Source organism: Ambystoma mexicanum, chromosome 6q, assembly GCF_040938575.1.
Source record: "Ambystoma mexicanum isolate Mex_15411 chromosome 6q, UKY_AmexF1_1, whole genome shotgun sequence".
Taxonomy (NCBI): domain Eukaryota; kingdom Metazoa; phylum Chordata; class Amphibia; order Caudata; family Ambystomatidae; genus Ambystoma; species Ambystoma mexicanum.
In genome coordinates this window covers 349,284,747-349,305,390 of record NC_090937.1, presented here as the reverse complement: position 1 = coordinate 349,305,390, position 20,644 = coordinate 349,284,747, and the positions used below count along the sequence as shown (strand labels likewise).

At 50.5% G+C, this 20,644-nt stretch overlaps 1 protein-coding gene across 2 annotated transcripts in view; it reads left to right on the top strand.

The window, feature by feature from the left end:
• SLC44A1 (solute carrier family 44 member 1) overlaps nt 1-20,644 on the top strand; it is an 889,643-nt gene that overhangs the window by 861,160 nt on the left and 7,839 nt on the right. Inside the window, exon 15 of one of the 2 annotated variants that reach the window (XM_069630839.1) lies at nt 1,918-1,995. In XM_069630839.1, coding sequence (XP_069486940.1) covers nt 1,918-1,995 — 78 coding nt within the window. Of the gene's footprint in view, nt 1-1,917; nt 2,221-20,644 lie in introns of those variants that run through there. The other variant, XM_069630838.1, reaches the window with a different exon arrangement.

Sequence of the window (20,644 nt, the reverse complement as noted above, 5' to 3'; positions counted from 1 at the left end):
AAGGCATAATCTTTTCTTGCAGGTATTTGGGGCCGGGTTTGTGCACTGCTTGGTGAGTGATGCCCTTCGTCCAATTGGTAGCCATTGCAGGGTGCGTAGACCAGATTAGATGTGATCCCTTCGTCCCAGTCCAAGGAGCAATCTGGCAGCTGGGTTTTGGAGTTTTAGTTGGTAGGCCGGTGCACCCAGGTAAAGGGAGTTTGCGTAGTTCAGTCTGGACATGACAATTGACATAATTTCAGCCAGTCTGTTGGGGTAGGTGAGGTAAGGGAAGATGTGTTTGAGAAGCCTACGGTGGAAGTGACAGGATTTGGATATTGTTAATGTGGTGTGACAGTTGGGTTAGAGTCCATTGTGCAGCCAAGGTTTTTGACAGTGGTGGAGGTGGGATGGGGGCGGAAGGACGATTGAGGGTCGCCAGGTAGACTGTTGCAGGAATAGAGCTGTTTTGCCACACACCATGATCTCCGTTTTCCCTGGATTCGGAAGGAGATGGTTATAAGTCACCCAGAGGTTAATGTCTGAGAGACATGCTGCTAGGTCAGGGCGAGGATGGGAGGTCGATTTGGAAATTCCCAGGATGATTTTAGTTATTGGTGTACTTATAGCAGGTGAGGTTGTGAGAGCGGACGAGCCTGAGTGTTGGGGGAGAGTCATGTAAAGGTTGAAGAGAAGGGGTGAGAGGCAGGCACCTTGAGATACTCCAGTGCTCACTTGCTGGGCAGTGGAGAGGAAAGGAGGAAGCTGGGTGATTTGCTGTCTGTTGGTGAGGAATGAAGCGATCAGTTGAATGCTGAATCTCGGATTCCTAGAGAGTAATCTATCAAGGAGGATCATGTGGGTAACAGTGTCAAACGCTGCTGAGAGGTCAAGAAGAGTAAGTGATGTGCATCCTTCTGAGTCTGCATTGACTTTGAGATGATCCCGAACCTGGGGGTCGACCAGTGTGGGGGGGGTCTTCGCCCAACCCCCCTTTTTTTTTTTTTACACAAACACTGGGCAAAAAAGAAGGTGACTGAGAGTAACATTGTGTACATCTCACGTTGTACTGGACTTGTCCCGTTAATCGGGTCAGGCACTTTACACTAAATGCATAAACCTGATACCAGTTAGTTCTCCTCACACAAATAAAAGGCAACACACAAGCAAGGCAGAACATGAATACAAGCAGAACCTCCGGGACAAAGGCACACACACTGGAGCAGAGCAACGGACCAAGGGACGAGAGCAGCGGGCCTAAAACCCCAAGGGTTCCCTACTGGAGGTCGTCCTAAATAAGATATTCTTGGTCCTCCTAAATATGAGCTTTATGCAAGACTGCTGATCAAGTGAGACAGTTTGTACAGGAGTTTCCAGCACATCTCAGGTGGTGGGGGAACAGGCAGACACCGATTAAAGAACTTTTTGTGGGTGGTCTGGAAACACTGATGTGACTCCTGCGGGGTCGACAGGAGAACTAGCCCTTCCAGAAGTAAAGACTTTTGAGGGAGCGAAAGCAAAGTTTTGACACTGTGAGAATTGGAAGAAGCTGGCAATGAATAGCCTACCTCTATTCCCGAGCCATAGGTATTCAATCCCAGCACCGATCAACTGGCCGAGCTACATTTGCTTTCCATTCTCACTACATTGACCATAGCTCTACAGTCCAGTTGGAGGGTCTGGTGGGGGTGAAATTTCTGCTCTGAGATAGCCGAGCAATAGCAACCACAGGAACACAATCATGTATGCAGAGGCCATGTAGGCAATCGTCTAGCAAGCTCAGCCTCTCCCTTACAAATGTGCATATCCTGATGATTTTTATAACCTGTGCATCTTGTAAGATGCCAACACATGTGATGCTGGTTAGTGGGGATGGTGAAGGGAAAGCTACATTTGTAAAATAAAAAAGCTAATAAATTGTTGTATTGTCTTTCACAGGAATATGTTGAGAACAGCAGAAAAACTATGAAAGACAGCCGGGGCAGCGGAGCCGAAGGAAGAGAGCTGAAGCCGATGGTAGGTGCCAACCACGAGCTGCCCATCGCTCAGGAACTTTATCTTTACTTCCTGCCTCTCTCTATCTTCACTGACTGGGCTGTTTCGGGTGAAGCCCTCGCTCTCTGCATCACTCAGGATGTCCTCCTCTTTCTGTTTGTGTGTTTGCCCATCACCTGGACTGCAGAGTTCTTGTCACAACTGAGACCCACTCCTGTAAAAGTCAGCTGAAAGGATCCATATTCCATTCATCCTTGCATTGAGCTTAAATATGTAGTTAGATATTTAACACCTCAGCACAACCTCTTTCTTTTCTGTTCCCGAAAGAGGTCTGGTTTGGGGCCTTTTGCCAACTAATTTTGGTTGTACACATGACTTTGTTTCTTTAAGTACAGAAAGTTCCGAAGGGCACCTCATTGTTTGAAATGAGGGGTTGTGGTCATGTTATATGTAAGCAGCTCCACTACAAAAACTTTGAAAACCTTCTATGGACTAGCATGGAAAGAACGGGCATGTGCTTTCCCTTCAGTGGACTGGCCTAACCCATCTGAACACAATGTATGGTTTTTTCCTTGCTCCAGTTTTCTATTTTCACACTTTTTTTTCTTCTTTTCATTGTTCATCCTTGATTCATAAAACATGCATCCCAATTAGAACCACATTTCCACATTTTTGATATTTAGCAACTGTTTGGCCCAACATTTAGAGTATTGGTTCCACTGCAAATCCCTCTCTCCGCTTACTATGAATAACTTCACCAGGAGTGCAATCCAATAAACATCTGTATGCTTTATTGTAAAAGGCAAGCTCCAGGAGGGAGTGCAACTGGGTTAAATAGACAAATCAGGTAATGGAATGTGGGTGTTGCTTCCTTCTTCCACCAGACTGTTTCATAAAAAAAAATCATATAGCTATATATAGCAGGAGCAGAGGGTTTGGGTGTGTTTGTGTGGGGGTGTGCTTTAATACATTTTTTAGAACCCTGATCTTTTTGGCCTAAATCAGGAAATTTGCAAAATTAAAAGTTTGACATGAATCATTCTAAAAAAAAAAACAATTTTCACACAATATAGAATTTGCCCAGTAAAATGTTTTTCAACTTCTCCAGCATTGGATATTTTGTAGATTTGTAAATATTCCCTTGCGTCAAGCTGGGAATCCTCGGTTACTTCTAGGATATTACTGCTAAACAAAAGTTTAGGCACATTTTGTATGCTGTCAGCCTCATTATGGGTGTTTTAGTCCCATCCAATGGGACCTCAAGTAGTAAGCTCCTCCTCCCCAGCCCTTCCTCAGATTCTTACTGCGTGTCAAGCTGGAAGGAGTCCTCAAGTTCCTTCTCCTCAAGAGAAAAGATTATTCAATCAAAATTCAACTTTTGAGAATTAAAAGCTTCTCAGATGAAAATGGAAAAAGACAAAGGAAAGAAGTCTTTAAAGGCCTGCTATAACTGTGGTCTCAAGAATGTTTTTGAATGCGACAGGCGTGAGTGCATTTATTACCTATACCCCAATCATTCACCTGGAGATTGTGAGATTTGTAGGGTGTTTTAGCGCCAAAACCTTAAGATAGTCACAGGCAATTGGTAGGTTGGCTACAGAAGGGTCATTATCCACCTTCAGAGTCGGAGCCCACTAAGAGCATGGCAGTACCTAGGGAGAAAGGACTTAATCTAAAGAAAGGGCCAAATCAGAAGAGAGGCTTCCTAAGAAGCATCAAAATAATCACAGCCTTGTACTTTTAGGGGCCGAGAAGGTGTCAAGGAGCCCGTCAAGGCCATTGTCGTCGGGGAGAGGCACTTTCCCCTCGTACGGCTATACGTTTGTCGACCGCAAAGCCAAAGGCCAAATCCTTGTCCCACATGTTCATATACCAAAACACCATTGGCCACTCGTCAACCAGGAACACCTCGTCCACGACCCTGTTGACGGCACACTCAAAGACCAAAGTCCCGTCGATGGAAAAACCGTCGACCGCACACTACGACAAATCTGCCATCTACGACCTTGTCAATGCCGCCCCGTCAATGACAACCTTGTCAACGACGCATTTGTCGGCCACCGGTTCCACAAAATCAACCGCCATGCCCACGGGTAATCAGTCGGCTAAAGCCTAGTCCAAGCATATGACCTCATTGTATTGGAGTAAAGACTTCACACACGTTGGGGGGATAAAACCTCACAACGGGACGAAGCCCCACGACAACTAAAAGACTGTGCACCCAGCACAGTCAGACAAAATGCAGGCACACACTCAGAACCCCATCCGGAAACATCAGCAAGGGGCTGATCCGGGGCAGGATACACAAGTGCAAGTGTTCACCTCACCAATCTCACCAAGGGTCTACTTGGATGTGATGCCAGAAGACTTCTTATAGCACAGCACAACACTGATTATGACTTTGAGGCCCGTCAGGCGGCCCCTTTACAACTCTGACTCAGAGGAATCTGGAAACAGCCACCCAAGCTCTCCTACACCAGGCCGGGGCAGAGCGGGTACAACCACACTTAGCCCGGCCACATCTAATGCACCCAGCCATCCTTGGGTGGCTGAACATGGGTCAGGCCATGGCCCTAGCTGTACACTAACAGGGCCAGCCACCCCCAACTGCTCCTGAACCCGCAAGTCCTGCTGTCCATCCAGGTACTATCGCAGTTGCAGACTAGACTGCCACCTACACAGTCACAGCAACAATACCCATGGCAACCCCACCAACCAACTGGGGAATGTCTACCAGTCTCACCAGTTAGGTCACTGATCAGGTCTTCTGTGGGGTCAAGACCAGTCCACGCATATGTCGCCTGCAGCGTCCAGACATGCGTCACTGGCCAGATCCAGATCCCCTATCTGTGCAACGTCACCTGCAGAGTCATCTGGAAGGTCCCGCCAACACCATGAAGGCTAAGTGTAAATGAGGAGACTGCGCAAAACAGCATACAGCACCACAGCCTATACTGCTTCCAAAGCCAGCGATTGTGCTCCCGCCCTTGCCCACTATTAGGGACAGGGAACAAGAGGAGGGCAAACTTCCCGATACAGACACTGACAAGCCGCTAACTCTACCATGACAGCGTCTTCCCCATAACACTGATTTGGATACAGACACCCCGGTGGATGATCCACAGGAAAAACAGCCAACCCTTCACCGCCAAATGACATGGGGGCGTTTCACGCCACTATCTCTAAAGCCTGCCAGTAATTTAGCCTAATACCAAAAGAGTAAAAGAAAGAATGTTGACTTTTTTCGACCACAGGGGTAAGATAAAGAGTTCGGTGGTGTCCATCCCAATATTAGACCACGTTTGGGAGATAGGTTTGTGTACACTAATGCACCTGTTCACAGAACCTGCCGTAAAAAGGCAGATGGGAAAAGAGGTTTGAGGCACTGGAATCCACACCTAAATGCCTCACTTCTCCAGCATGGGGTCTGGCATGGATTCACATGCTCATGAATATTCCCCGTCGTCAGGCTGGGAATCCTCGGTAAAGAAAAAACCAGTATCAGTTTCGTTTCTGATCTGTCTTTCGTAGTAATAACCAATCACTGGTCTCTGCGTCATACTGACCACAGCCAATGACTGCCCTCTACCTAAGCACCGCCTCTGGCAGCCATCTTCAGATTTTTACCGCACGTTCATGTGTTGGGATCCTCGTGCTATTGCTCTCGAGCGTTAGTGCTATTTTTTCGCGCTTTTTACAAAAAACTTCGATTCTTTCGGTCAAAAGAGCCTCAAGCTCCACCGATCCTACATCCGATCAACGGGGACCCGTGTCGGATTCATCTGTGCCCCTCAAGGGTGAAGATTTCGTCGAGCTACACTTCGGAGGACTCCAGAAGCTTCTCAGGCCCTGTCTCGGAGATGGCCCAGGAGAAGGGAAGCTCGACGCCCGGAAAGCTGTTCAGGGTCTGCCCTGGATGCCAGCTGCAGAACGTCTTCAAGGAGGACGAACACTCTTTCTGCCTTTACTGCCTTCATGAGGACAAGACGCACGTGGAGAAGGACTGTGCGTTTTGCGGCAACATGTCGGAACGGACCATGAAGGACCGCCATCAACGTCTCGCCAACTGGCTGGAGGGTAAGAGCCCGTCTGGCGAGAAGAAGAAGAAATCCGAGCGGTCTTCTAAGACCTTTGAGGGCGCCCCGGCGACGGGGGCCCAACATAAGGCCAAGCACCGCGAGTCCGCTGGCACCGGGAGCGCCGAACGGTCGGGCTCTACGGGCGCCAGGCAGGGCGCACCCTCCCCGGCACCATCAACCACGAGCCAACGCTCTGGGTCGGGTAAGAGGAAGGCCGAGCACCCGGCGAAGCTCCTGGAGAGGCCCCGGTCGAGCTCTAAGGCAGAGGAGGAGCGTGGCAGTGCCCCCTCCCTCAAGGATAAGGCGGTGAGCGCACCTAAGGTGGTGAAGGCCTTGATCCATCCGACCAAGCCCTCTATCGAAACGGTCGCGGCGGCCCTGGCTCAGCCGGTGGTGGCTGCACCAGTGGTGGCGACCTCAGGGCCCAGAATCTCCCTGCCTCCTCGGAGGGAGTCTTCCTTTGTGCCCATCGATAGGACCCCCGTGAAACCCTCCGTGGGGAAGAAGAAGGGGGGGCAGGGCGTCGTCGTAGAGTCGGCCTCAACCTCAGAAGAGGAGCTGATCGAGGTCTTAAGCCACGGCCTAGGCGTGGAAGAAGGCCAGCCCGTCGGAATGGACCCCGACGCAGGTGACGACGACGACATCGTCGAGGATACCGACGGGGCCCCTGCTCGCCCGTCGGATTCCCCTCTGCCAGCGCCGCAAGACAACTCGGCGGCCATTTTGTTGGCCATACAGTCCTTATGCTCCGAGATAAGGACGAGGCTACCGTTACCGACGGAGGAACCTCTCCCGTCGGGGGATCCAGAACCGGGACCTTCTGGTGTCCCCCCTACCAAGAAAAGAAGGATCCATCCACCACCTCCTTTTCAACCGTCGCGCCCCTTCCAGCCCTCCTCGAAGTCCACCCGAGGGGATGATACGGGGACTGACACGGCAGCGACGGGTACGGACGACGAGGCATACGACGAGGATTTTCCGTCGTCGCCTCCCACCAGGGCCTCTCCGCCCGACGAGATCGGATCTTTCCACTCCATGATCTCCAGGGCTTCCGAGCTTTTCCAACTCTGCCCTGAGGAGAAGAAAAAGGAAGGCTTCCTTTATCAGCGGCGCGAGGCCAAGAGGAAGACGGTCCTCGCAGTGCCTCTGTTGGACGACATTTGGGATGAGGGCCTTTCCCTCCTCAAGAACCCTTCCACGACGCCAGCTAGAAGAGACCGGTACGAGAAAAAGTACCGGATCCCGGACACGGCCCCCCTATGCCTCCGGGCGCAGCCTACCCCGGACTCCGTCGTCTACGCGGCAGCCAGGAAGAAAGCGGGGGGGGGTGCGGCCTCCACATCGACTTCCCCGCCGGACGGCGAGGGAAAGAAATTGGATACTATGGGGCGCAGAGTCATCTCGTCGGCAGCGACGACGATTAAAGCGGCCAACGCCTTGGCTATCGTGGCCCGCTACGACAGGGAGCTCTGGTACAAGATGGCTCCCCTGCTGGATTTTCTGCCGGACGACAAGAGGGCGGAGGCCCTTGAGATCCTGCAGGAAGGTGAGGTGGCCTCGGACCACGCCATCACCGTGGCGACGGACATCGCCGACACTGGATTCCGCCAGCTGGGCAACGGTGTTTGCCTTCGACGTCGTGGATGGCTCAAAGCTACGGACTTCCGGCAGGACGTCCAGACCAGAGTCCTGGACATGCCCTTCGACGGGAACAACCTGTTTGGGAAGACAGTGGACGATTCCCTTCAGGCCATCAAGGCGGATACTGAGACGCCCCGGGCCCTTGGAGTCCTGCAACGACGGACGCCCTTTCGGAGCGGCGGAGGCAAGGGCGCCTCCAAAGGTTCCGGCGGCGGTTTCGCTTCCTACCGTCAAGCGGCCCGCTCGTCGTCGCAAGAGGCCTACAGAGGACGAGGCAAGTCTAGCGGACCCCGCCGTCGTCGTCAAGGCGGCAAGGCCGCGTCCAAGCAGGATTGAACCGGCCGTGGGGTCGGGCCCCCACCGAAGCACCCCGGTGGGAGGCCGGCTGGCGGGCTTCGTCAGCGTGTGGGAGTCCATCTCCACCGACCGTTGGGTGCTGGACGCCCTGGCCCGGGGCCACGCGCTCGAGTTTCAAAGAAGGTGCCCGCGCGTCCCCCCCCGTGGCCAGGAAAGAACTTCACGTCCCTCAACTTCTCCTGGAGGTAAAGGCGATGCTCAGAAAGGGCGCCATCGAACTCGTCCCAAAGAGGCTTCGGGGCTCCGGAGTCTACTCGAGATACTTCCTCGTGAAGAAGAAGACGGGAGGATGGCGCCCCATCCTGGACCTGCGACGTCTGAACAAGTTCATCAAGGCGCAGAAGTTCCGGATGGTCACCCTCCAGCACGTCCTGGGTCAGCTGGAGGAAGGAGACTTCCTATCGTCGTTGGATTTGGAGGATGCCTACTTCCACATTCCCATCCTAAAGGGGCACCGCAAATTCCTCAGATTCGTGGTCCAAGGGCGTCATTACCAGTTCAAAGCCCTTCCCTTCGGACTACGGTCGGCACCCAGGGTATTCACCAAGTGCCTCGCACCGGTGGCGGCGCAGCTGCGCCGCGAGGGGATCCACGTCTACCCCTACCTGGACGACTGGCTCATCCGCGCCAAGACGAGGGAGCTCGCCGTGGTCCACACGGCAAGGACCGTCCAACTCCTCACGGACCTGGGATTCTCCGTGAACTACGCCAAATCCCACCTGGTGCCCGCACAAGTCGCACTGTTTCTGGGAGCGAGGCTCGACACAGTGTCCCTTCTGGCCTCCCCGTCGGAGGAGAGGACCAGGACCATCTTGGGCAAGGTGCAACGGATGTTGGTGGCCGACGCGGCCAAAGTGAGGTCCATCAAGTCCCTCCTCGGGATGATGTCTTCCTGCATCTACCTCATCCCCATGTGCAGGCTCCGGATGCGCCCGTTGCAAGAATTCCTGGATGCGCGCTGGATCCAGACGACGGGCAGCTTCGAGGAAAGGATCAAGCTCGACGAGAGTTTCCGACGAGCGATACGGTGGTGGGGCACCCGCGCGCATCTGACGGCGGGCATGGACTTCCAGACCCCAGCCCACCAGGAGACTGTGACCACGGATGCCTCCCTGGAAGGGTGGGGAGCGCACACCGAAAATCTGCACGCAAGGGGACTCTGGCTCCCGACGGAGAAGTCCCTGCATATCAACGTCCTGGAGCTCCGTGCAGTGTTTTGGGCCCTCAGGTCCTTCCTTCCGTCCCTCAAGGGCAAGGTGGTGAGGATCTTCACCGACAACACCACCACCATGTTTTACATCAGGAAACAGGGCGGAACCAGGTCCCCAGCGTTGTCCAAGGAGGCGCAGGACCTGTGGCATTGGGCCGTCGCCCAAGGGATTTTTCTGGTGCCGTTTCATCTGGCAGGGATAAAAAACACCATCGCCGACTCACTCAGCAGGGAGCTGCGCTCGTGCCACGAGTGGGAACTACGGCAGGATCTGGTGGATCGCCTCTTCCGACGGTGGGGCACACCCCAGATCGACCTGTTCGCGACGGCGACGAACACCAAGTGCCGGAGGTTCGCCAGCAGGTTTCCCCAGACGAGGAGCATGGGCGATGCTTTCTCGTTCCCCTGGGAGGGCCTGTTCCTCTACGCGTTCCCTCCCTTGCCTCTGCTAATCCGGCTCGTCAACCAGCTCAAGAGGTCACGGTGCAGGATGATCCTCGTCGCACCTGCGTGGCCGAGGCAGATATGGTTCCCGGACCTTCTGGACTTGTCAGCGTCCCCGCCGATCAAGCTGCCGGCGGACGCGGATCTACTCTCCAGGGAAGGAGGCGCCATCCTCCACCACGACCCGAAGTCGCTGAACTTGCAGGCCTGGCTCCTGCAGCGCTAGAGTTTGGAGGATACGACATACCGGCCGATTGCAGAGAGGTTCTTGCAAAGGCCAGGGCGTCCTAGACTCTTAAATGCTACGGACACAAATGGAAGAGGTTCTCTGTCTGGTGCCACGCACAGAAGATTAACCCTCTACGGATTACGGCTCCCCAAGTACTGCCGTACCTGCTGACGCTGGCCAAAGCTGGTCTGGCACACGCGTCCATCAAGATTCATCTTGCTGCGATCTCCCGATACACCAGAACCACGGGGCGGACGTCCTTGTGGTCTCATCGTCTGGTGAAAGAGTTCATGAAGGGACTGTTCAGATCGTTCCCGCCGGTGAAGGCTCCGGCCCCGGCGTGGGAGCTCAACGTGGTGCTGACCAAGCTCATGGGACCTCCGTTCGAGCCTCTGCACTCGGCCCCGTTGAAGTTTCTATCGTGGAAAACAGCTTTTCTTGTGGCCATCACCTCCGCACGACGAGTGGGAGAGATCCAGGCCCTTTCCTGCAAGGCCCGTACTTGACTTTCCACGACACGAGGGTAGTGCTCAGGACGCACCCCTCCTTCATGCCCAAGGTACCGTCGGACTTCCATCTCAACGAACCCTTGGTGTTACCTGTGTTCTTCCCGTCGCCTTCGTCGCCGGCTGAGAGGACTTTGCACTCGCTGGATGTAGCTAGAGCGCTGAAGTTCTGAAGGACCGCACGAAGGGTTTTCGGAAGACGTCACAACTCTTTGTGAACTTTGGACCTGTCAATCAGGGGAAGGCTCTCTCGAAGGCTTCCATCTCCAGATGGCTCTCCGGCTGTATCATGTGCTGTCACCGGTTGGCAAACCGACCGCTGCCTGGCCGTCCGAGAGCCCATTCCACCAGAGCGATCGCAGCTACCACGGCGTTCCTATCTGGTGTGCCCCTGCTGGACATATGCAGGGCTGCTACGTGGAGGTCGACGCACACCTTCACGAAATTCTACTGCGTCGACCGGGATTCCAGGGAGGAGTCCAGGGTCGGCCAAGCAGTGCTGCGCAACCTGTTCGCCTGAGGTGAGCCTGGTGAGGAGGTAAGATGCTTAATGTTGAGTTGATGTGATGCTTAATGTTGAGCCTTTGCCACCTCCCGTGATTGTGCATGTGTGTACTGCTATGTATTCTTTATTCATGAGCATGTGAATCCATGCCAGACCCCATGCTTGAGAAGGAACAAGTTACTTACCTGTAACTGTTGTTCTCCAGCATGGGTCTGGCATGGATTCACATGCGAACCCTCCCGCCTACCCCTCTGCGGCTCTTCACTTGGTCATACTGCCACTTCACGTGCTTCCAAATCTGAAGATGGCTGCCAGAGGCGGTGCTTAGGTAGAGGGCAGTCATTGGCTGTGGTCAGTATGACGCAGAGACCAGTGATTGGTTATTACTACGAAAGACAGATCAGAAACGAAACTGATACTGGTTTTTTCTTTACCGAGGATTCCCAGCCTGACGACGGGGAATATTCATGAGCATGTGAATCCATGCCAGACCCATGCTGGAGAACAACAGTTACAGGTAAGTAACTTGTTCCTTCTCAACCCACGCCAAAATCTATGGTGTCAGCGGCTCCAAGTGGGAAGGCCCATTCGCAAGCACAAAAATGCACCGTGCCGACAGAGAATGAAGGCCGAAAACTAGATGCCTTCGGGAAAAAGGTCATAACAATTGGGACAACAGCAGTAAAGGCAGCTAACTCGCTTGCGATAATGTCACGTTACGACCTGGAAATGTGGCACAGAATGTCCCTCTTCTCAAGCATCTGCCCGAGGATAAAAAGAAAGAGGCAACAGCAATTATGCAGGAAGGTGAAGAAGCAGCCAACCAAAACATCGATATAGCGGTGGATCTGGCCGAAACCGCTTTTAAACAAATCTGAAACGGAGTGGTGATGAGAAGACCGGGCTGGTTGCAGTGTACGGATTTCATGCCGGACGTACAACATAAAGTAATAGACATGCCCTTTGAGGGGGATGATCTGTTTGGCCCAAAGTTGGACAACACACTAAAGGAAATAAAATCAGATGCCAACACGGCCAGGTCGCTCATCAGCTTGCAGGGGAGAAAAAACTTGCGTACCTTTTTAAGGGGGCCTCTGGAAGAAACAATTCCATCCCCTCATATAGAGGTAGTCAGTCTTACTGCAAAGGGGCGTACCACTCCCAGGGATGCAAGAAATCATTGCAAATCACAAGACTTCCGCCAGACACAAAGGCGCAAGCAAATAACAAACCCTCAAAGAGGAAGACGTGGGAAGCCGTTGCTGTGACTATGCCCTCGGCACAGGGCAAGTGGGGGCGGGGGAATGTGTCCAATTATGTCCACCTGCGGCTCCAAATAACTACAAACAGATGGGTTCTTCAAACAATCACCTACAGCCACCTGCTGGAATTTACAAATCAAACCCCCAACATAGAACCCATCCTAATCCTGCAGGGGAACCTAAAGGCTCTCCTCCAAGAGGTCAAACAGATGATGATAAAAAAGGCAATAGAAAACGTGCCAAAACAATACAAAGGACAAGGAGTGAACTCAAGGTACTTTGTAGTGAAAAACCCAGATTGCAAGTGGTGTCATATACTGGACATGCGCAGCCTTAGCAAGTTCATCAAAAGTCAAAAATTCCAGATGGTAACGCTACAGCACGTGATCAGATCCATTCAGGAATACTACTTCATGGATTCCCTAGACCTGCAGGATGTGTATTTCCCTTTCCAACCCAAAAACAGGAAATATCGAAGGTTTGTGGTTCACAACACCCATTACCAGTTCGGAGTACTTCCATTCGGCCTAAAGTCAGCCCCAAGAACCTTTGCCAAATGTCTGGCGCCCATCGCAGCAAGCATTTGCAGAAAAAAGGTCACCATGTCTATCCGTATTTAGACAATTGGCTTGTGAGAGCGCCAACACACTCCATGGCCCCAACACACCATGTCAGAAACAGTACAGTCATCCAATCCTTGGGGATTCTCCATAAACTACAAAAAAATCTTCTCTGCTGGCACCCATCCAAGAACTTGGTGTTCCTTGGAGTGCACTTTGCCACGGAGGAGCAAAGGGTGCATCCCTCAATGAACCCAATATACACACACACCTCATTAATCCTGATGTTCAAACCCAAACTGTATGCCTCAGTGTCCCAATGCATGCGACCCTTAAGCCTTCCCAACTGCAGGTTGCACATGCTAACCTCCCTCCCCCTACTGGAGTTAATTTAGTTTCAAGTTTGTTTCTTGGCATTTATCATAACATAGTGACATATGGCAGGTCAGCTGTGCCATTTAATGCAAGATCTTTGATGTTATACAATAGGTAACTAAGACAAAAGTAAAAAGAAGAGAAGTAGAAAAAAAAAACCTTCTCAAACAATAACATGATAACATTAACTGTCTCCTTATCTAGTCTTCATCGTCCAGTTTCAGGGTCTTCAGCAGGGCGTGATGTAGGGAAGGGGGGGGTTCTTAAGTTCAGCGGTTCCATTAGGCGTTTAGGGGCCTCCCTTGTGGGTTTCTTTGTTCCTGTAGTTCTGCGTAGTCCAGACTATTTGCGCATGGGGGTTTATTGTCTGAGGGGTAGATTATAGTTTTGGTTATCTCCTTCCATGCTTCTAGGGTGGTGCTTGACTCGTCGGTGGATCTGGTAACGCTATCTTCCCATGCCCTTGTTTCTGCATTAAGCGTTATGTCTGGGCCCCGCTGGCTTTTTCCAGGACATGGCGATATGTCTTTTTGCCACCATGCACAGTAAGTCCATTAATTTCGCCTGATGCTTAAGTTTGGCCGGTCTGGGATATGTTCCTAAAAGACAGTCTTCAGGGGTCCATCTGTAATTGGAGGTGCCTGCCTTCTCGTACGTCTGTTTGACTTTTGCCCACAGGGATTGCACTGTGTTGCATTCCCAAAACACATGTATGAGATCTGCCCTGTCTGCTTTACACCATGGGCAGTTAGGGCTTGTATTCTTGTTAAACGTCATTAGCCTGTGTGGGGGTGAGGTATGTACGATGCAAGACGTTTAGTTGTATTAAGGGGAATCTGTGGTTTCTGGACACAGCCTTGGGAAATGCTAGCGCCCTGTTCCATTCTCCTTCCGGCATTTCTCAGCCGGTGTCTGTTTCCCATTTGCTTTTCAAAGTCTCTCCCTTTGGGTTGGGGTTATCATTGAGGTGTCCGTATATTTGGGAGACCAGTTTCTGTCCCTCGCCTAAGTTATATAATAGAGTTGTGAGAGGATCCGACTCGGGTTCTTCTGGCCAGTTATCCCATTTATGTCTTGCTATTTCGCGTATCTTTCGATACCACAAGTATTGGCCAGTGGGTATTCCATCTGTGTTCTGTAGTGAGTAGAACTCTTTGAAGGTGCCTCCTTCGTATAGGTCTCCCCATGTGTAAACCCCTTTCTTCTCCCAGACCCTGAGGTGTAACAAGTCCGAGTCTGATTTGCACAGGTCCCAGATCATTGGTATTTCTGGGGAGTACAGGTGTGTTAGGTATCTTAGTGATTTCGCTCTTTGCCAGATTTGATTCCCCAGGGTGGCTATGAAGGGTGTGTTTCTTAGTGGGTGATGTGGCGCCCAAATAAGTTCTTTCAGTTGGAGTGGAGAGATCCGGGACTGTAGCAGGGGCGTCTCAGATGTGATCTCGTCAGCCAGCCATTTGGACACAAAGCTGAGTTGTGCTGCTAAGTAGTATTTTTTCAAAATTTGGATTCTGCCCTGGGTGTATTGTAGAACTAGTGTGGAGTGTGCCATTTTATGTCTGCCCTGCCCCCAGATGAATTCTCGGATTATTGACTCTAGTAGGCGGAAGAACGGACCCTTGATGTAATATTGTACATTTTGGAATCTATACAAGAGCCTAGGGAGGACAATCATTTTGGTTATCGAAATTCTCCCCATTGCTGACAGTGGGAGTTTTGCTCAGAAGGTCATTGATCTGCGCAATGCGGGTATTACTGCACTTGTGTTGTGTTCGTGCATCAGTTTGGGAGTGTGCATGATCTGGATGCCCAGATAGCGGAACTTGGTGGTCTGCCACTGTAGCTCTAGCGTTGGGAACTCCTTTGGGCTTCTGTCTTTAAGACCTGCCAGCGGGAATAAGCAGGACTTTGCTCTGTTGAATTGTATGCCTGAGACTTTGGAAACATTGTCGAACTTCCAACATAGTTGGGACATTGAGATGCGGGTCTCTGACGTACAGGAGGACATCATCCGCATAGAGTGAAATGATGTGGTCTATCTCTCCTAGCCTTATTCCGGCATCAAAAAATTGTTTCCGGAAATAGATAGCTATGGGTTCTAGTCCCAGTATATAAAGCATGGGGAATAGCGGGCAGCCTTGCTGGGTGCCTCTGCATATTTCCCAAACTTCTGACACGTGTCTCCCAGTTTTTAACCGTGCTCTTGGTTCAGTGTAAAGTATTCGAATCCACCTGATAAACCTTGGGCCAAATCCAAATTCCTTTAGGACCGCTAGTAGCCACTCCCAAAATATGGAATCGAATGCCTTGATGGCATTGAGCGATAGCAGGGCATAGGGTTCAGTGCTTGTGTCTGTTTAATGACGTATTGAAGTCTGCGTAAATTCATGGTCGTGTTCCGGCCTGGGACAAACCCGCATTGATCCGAGTGCACAATATCCCCCATCAGCCTGGACAGCCTCTGAGCTAGGATTGTGGTTAGCAGTTTAACATCATAATTGAGCATAGCTAGCGGGCGATATGAGTCACAATGCTCAGCCGGCTTGTTTGGTTTGAGAACCGGGATCACTAGGGTTTCCCTCATGCTGTCAGGTAAGATACCTCATTCGTATATATATTTCCTGAAATTCCTCATGTAAGAGTGGTATCAGGGAGGAGCTATACGTTTTGTAGAATTCCGAGGGTAACCCATTGCTCCCGGGGGCCTTGCATGTAGCTTGTGTCTTAATCGCTTCAGCAATGTCTTCTGTGGTAATGTCTGCCTCTAGGACTTCGGCCTGTGCTGAAGAGAGCCTGGGCAGCCCTATCTCTTCTAAGGTATCCGCTTAAAGGTGTCATTTATGTCTTGTTGGGTTGGTGTGTGTTACCCTTCTTGTCTTGTATCGAGGTAATGGCGTGCCTGGGATGTTCCTTTCTGCAGAGCCAGGCCAAGAGCCTACTGGATCTATCCGCTTCTGTGTGCGTCCTGTTCGTTCTGGTAACAAAATCGAACTTAGCAAGTCTGCTCCAAGCGTTCGAGAACTCCTCGCGGAGTGCTTTAAGCCTGTTGTTGTGGGTCTGTGGGATCAGTACTGAGCCTCTCAATCTCTGCCTCACCCTGTGCTAATTCATCGCGTAGCGCTTTTCTGATGCCGCCTGCTTTTGCCATGATCACTCCCCGCCCCTACTGGAGTTCATAGCCAAGTACTGGTCACAAGTGGCAGGAACATGGGAGGACAAAATCCTCATCACCTCGGACATTGTACACAAACTGCAACGCTGGAAAAGCAGTTACAACCTCACAAAGGGATGTCTGTTCCAGGAACCGAGTCACCAAAAGACGCTGGTCACAGACGCCTCGATGACGGGCTGGGGAGCGCATGTCTATCAACTGCACATAAAGGGCCTGTGGTCGGCACAAGAGAAAAAGTTTACACGAAAACGTCCTGGAGCTGAAAGCGGTACTTTTGGCTCTCAAATCCTTCTTTCCGGTGCTCCAAGAGCGCACAGTAAAAATACTCTGACAACACAACAATGTTTTATATCGGGAAACAAGGGGGAACACGGTCACCAACGTTGTCTCAGGAATCTCCGAAAAATTAAAAATGGGCCATCTCCAACCAAATGATCCTGCAGACTTGTCACTTACTGGGAGTCCAAAACAACATAGCAGATGGCCTCAGCAGATAGTCCACGCAGTCACACGAATGGGAAATCGACCAACGTCCACTGCAGAAAGTGTTCGATCGGTGGGGTCAACCATCAATCAACCTGTTTGCCTCTGCAGACAACAAAAAGTGCCCAGACGCTGCAAGCACAAATCCACATAAAGGGTACAAAGCGGGTGCGTTGTCATTCCCATGGACGAGCCTGTTTGCATGCGCATTTCCTTCCACACCAGTGTTGCACCGAACAATTCAGATGATCATGAAGCACTGTTGCAAAATCATTCTCATTGCACCGGATTGGCCACATCAAACTTGGTACTCGGATCTACTCCAATTGTCAGCAGAACAACCAATAAGGCTACCCAGGCAACCAGACACCATTTCTCAGGAGAAAGGGAGGGTGCTACACCACGAACCGCAATCCCTGCAGTGAACAGCGTGGCTCCTGATTTTGTAGAATTTGGCCAGATTTCAATCCCGCAAGACTGGTAAAGATATCCTTGAGGCAGCTACAGCGCCATCCACAAACAGATCATATAGTTTTAAATGGAAAAAGTTCTGCAACTAGTGCCAAGGGCAGCAAATGCTCCAGCCACTCGGTCACCCTGGGGCATCTTCTCCCTTACCTACTCTTGTTGGCAAGGTAAGATCTCAGTCATTCATCCATCAAAGTACACTTGGCAGCCATCTCCAGGTATACAAGGAGAAGGAGTTCCACTTCCCGGTTCAGCAACCGGCTAGTAAAGCACTTCCTAAAAGGGCTCTTTAGGGTCTTCCCTCCAACTAAGGCAACCCTGCCAGACTGGAGTCTCAACACAGTTCTCACAGAACTCATGAAAAAACCGTTCGAGCCAACGGCCATGGCCAATATAAAATAAGTTTCCTGAAAGGTGGCCTTTCTAGTGGCAATCACATAAGCATGAAGGGTATCGGAGCTAGAGGCATTAGCAATCAACCAGCCCTACCTGCGCTTCTGCAAAGATAAGGTGCTCTTTATGACTAATCCAAACTTCAATCCAAAGGTTACCACAGAACTTCACAAAAATGCAAACATAGCATTGCCTGTCTTTTTTTCCAGAAGCCTCTACGCCCGCAGAAAGGGCGTTGCACTCTTTGGATGTAAAGAGAGCCATCAAGTACTACCTGGACAGAACCAAGTCTTTCAGAACGTCCACACAACTCTTTCTGGCTTTCGGACCTGCAAACAAGGGTAAAGTTATAGCCAAACAAAGTGTGTCCAGATGGATCACGTCGGCCATCTTGTTCTGCCACACAAGCATTCAGAGGCACACCCTGGGCACATTATACAAGAGCCACAGCAGCAACAGCGGCCCTGTGGAGTACCGCTCACGGACCTCTGCCAGGCAGCAACATGGCGAGTGCCCCACATGCTTGGACAAGCAGCATGGAGTGGATGTGCAGAAGGGAAGAGCAGTTCTGCAGCGTCTGCTCCAATAAGGTAGGAGCTCCTTTTACCTGCGTACACCTGCCTGGTTCTATACTATGTAATCTATTCACAGCAGGTGAATCTATGAAAGATCCCATGCTGGAGAAGGAGTAAGTTACTTAGCTGTAACTCCTGTACTCCAGCATTGGTATCTTTCATAGATTCACACATGCCTTCCATCCACCTCGGCTAGGTAAAGACCCTCGGATGCCAAAACAAGATCCAGCATAATGGGTCAGAATCTGAGGAAGGGCTGGGGAGGTGGATCTTAACACCCATAACGAAGGGTGACAGCGTACAAAATATGCCTAAACATTTGTTTAAAGGTAACCGAGGATTCCCAGCTTGACGCTGGGGAATATTCACTGCATGTGAATATATGAAAGATACCAATGCTGGAGTAAGCCACTTACTCCTTAATGTGTAGGGTAGGTACATGAGACTAATTTAGTCCATTTGCTTAATGGTGATCGTGAAACGATTGCATGATTGTTGTGGAAACCCTCTTGGCATCAGTAGGCATTTGTGTTGCACTGCAGGGCTTGCAGAGGATCGTCTGCATATTTAATTTCTGGCCCACCCTCTTACGTTGCAAACATTGCCTTACAGGAAAGTGGGGACACCTGCCAACTCGGCACTTACAGCTCATAATTTAACACTGACCTTGCTAACCCCTTCTTCCAGGGAAAGTTGTTCAGGGCCCTGCTCAAACACTGAGGAAGGTTGGAGCTCACAATTGTCTAATTAATAATAATCCCCAAAAATGCTGAAACTGTCTCCAGCCTGGCCAAATAACCTGGGAAAGTAAAGGCTTCTAGGTGCGATTTACTGGATCCTGTGCTTGGGGGCTTGAACTCTGAGCCAACTGCGACCCTCGCAGCCAAGGAAAGGAATGAACGTCCTTGCCCGGACGTCATTCTTTGTCTGGCGTGCAGAATCGGACAAGGAAGACCCAGCGAAGACTAAGGAAACTGCAAAGTTTAGTTCTAGAAGCTTGGTGCACAATGAACGGTGGCAGCTCCGCTAAAAGGATCCCAGAACTGGAATAACTGCTGGAGGCATCCAAGCAGGGTGTTGGTGTCTATACAACCTTCCAGGTGATGGCAATGACCCACATCCAAGTGTAAGATTCTGGCAGTAAAGAGCCAGAAGACAGTTCCAGCATGGAAGGCTAGACCCAGTATATGTGGGGAGGCAGCAGGAGCATTGAGGAAGCTCAGACCTGACATCCAGGGGCAAACAATTCAATCTGGGATATGCCGAAATAACTGTACCCATCCAATATGTCCAGGTAGGGGTTATTAATGGTGGGAATGAGCAGGAAATCTCCTTCAGCAGGCTGGCAGTCCTGGGTCTTCCAAGTAGCAGAACAAAGCAGCAAGCCGGGATCCAGGCAGGGTGTTATATCCACTATAAAAAGCAATAGGGTCCTGGGGGCAAAGGGTCAGATGACCAACCATATTGGTTTGTCAGTAGGACTGCCACCCAGCCTAGACCAGGAAGTGAGTGGGGGGAGCCATGGTGACCTGCACTGGTCTAAGCCAGTTTAACCAATAGGGAGGCTGCCATGTGGATCACAGTTCAGAAGCTTTAATTGCAGCGCATGCAATCTACTTTAATTGCAACTATCTATCCTGAAATATCCTTAGCATGTACAATGTTGAGTTTTAACGTGCCCTCACACCAGTGTTAAGTTTTTTTATGTTTAGCAAATGCAAACCATACTAGAATTTCAAAAGCAACTGTGATAAAGAGACAAAATGTGAGATTTTAAAAGGCAACTCTGAAGCAATTGTCAGAGGACAAAAACCAGGTCAATAAAAATAGAATTTCTAAATTAGGACATTCTAATGTGGAAGGAAACGGAACTCTCCACTAAACAATCAATAATCACTAAGTCTATATCAGAGTTGGAAATGTCACTTACACAACGCCAACATACAAATCCATGATACTTTTTTTCAATTTTAATTAGACCTACAAAGATTGAATCAATTTAATTAGAGACTCAAGGGAGGTTAAACGTCTAAAATGTGCAGCCCACACACCACAAATTATTTTGGGCATGACACCTAAATATATATCTCATTCATTCATTGCTGTTAAACTATTTCCCGTTATCGTGCAGAAGATTAATTAATGTTCAGCACTGGCAACTGTGAGACAGTTGTCCTGGTGCGACTGCTGGGACTTTCTGTTAAAGTAGAATTGTTCTATAGCCTGCCATCTATGTTGTCTCTTCTTATTTGCCACTCTTTGGCATTGTGGATGGTTAAGACTGAGTTTGGAAATGGCAGATTTGAGGGCCATTCACACGATTAGATAGAATGATGCTTGAATGGGAAGTGATTATTTATGTTCAGTGGACTGGAACTTGAGTAAGTACATGCTTTGTTGCTCAAGGACTG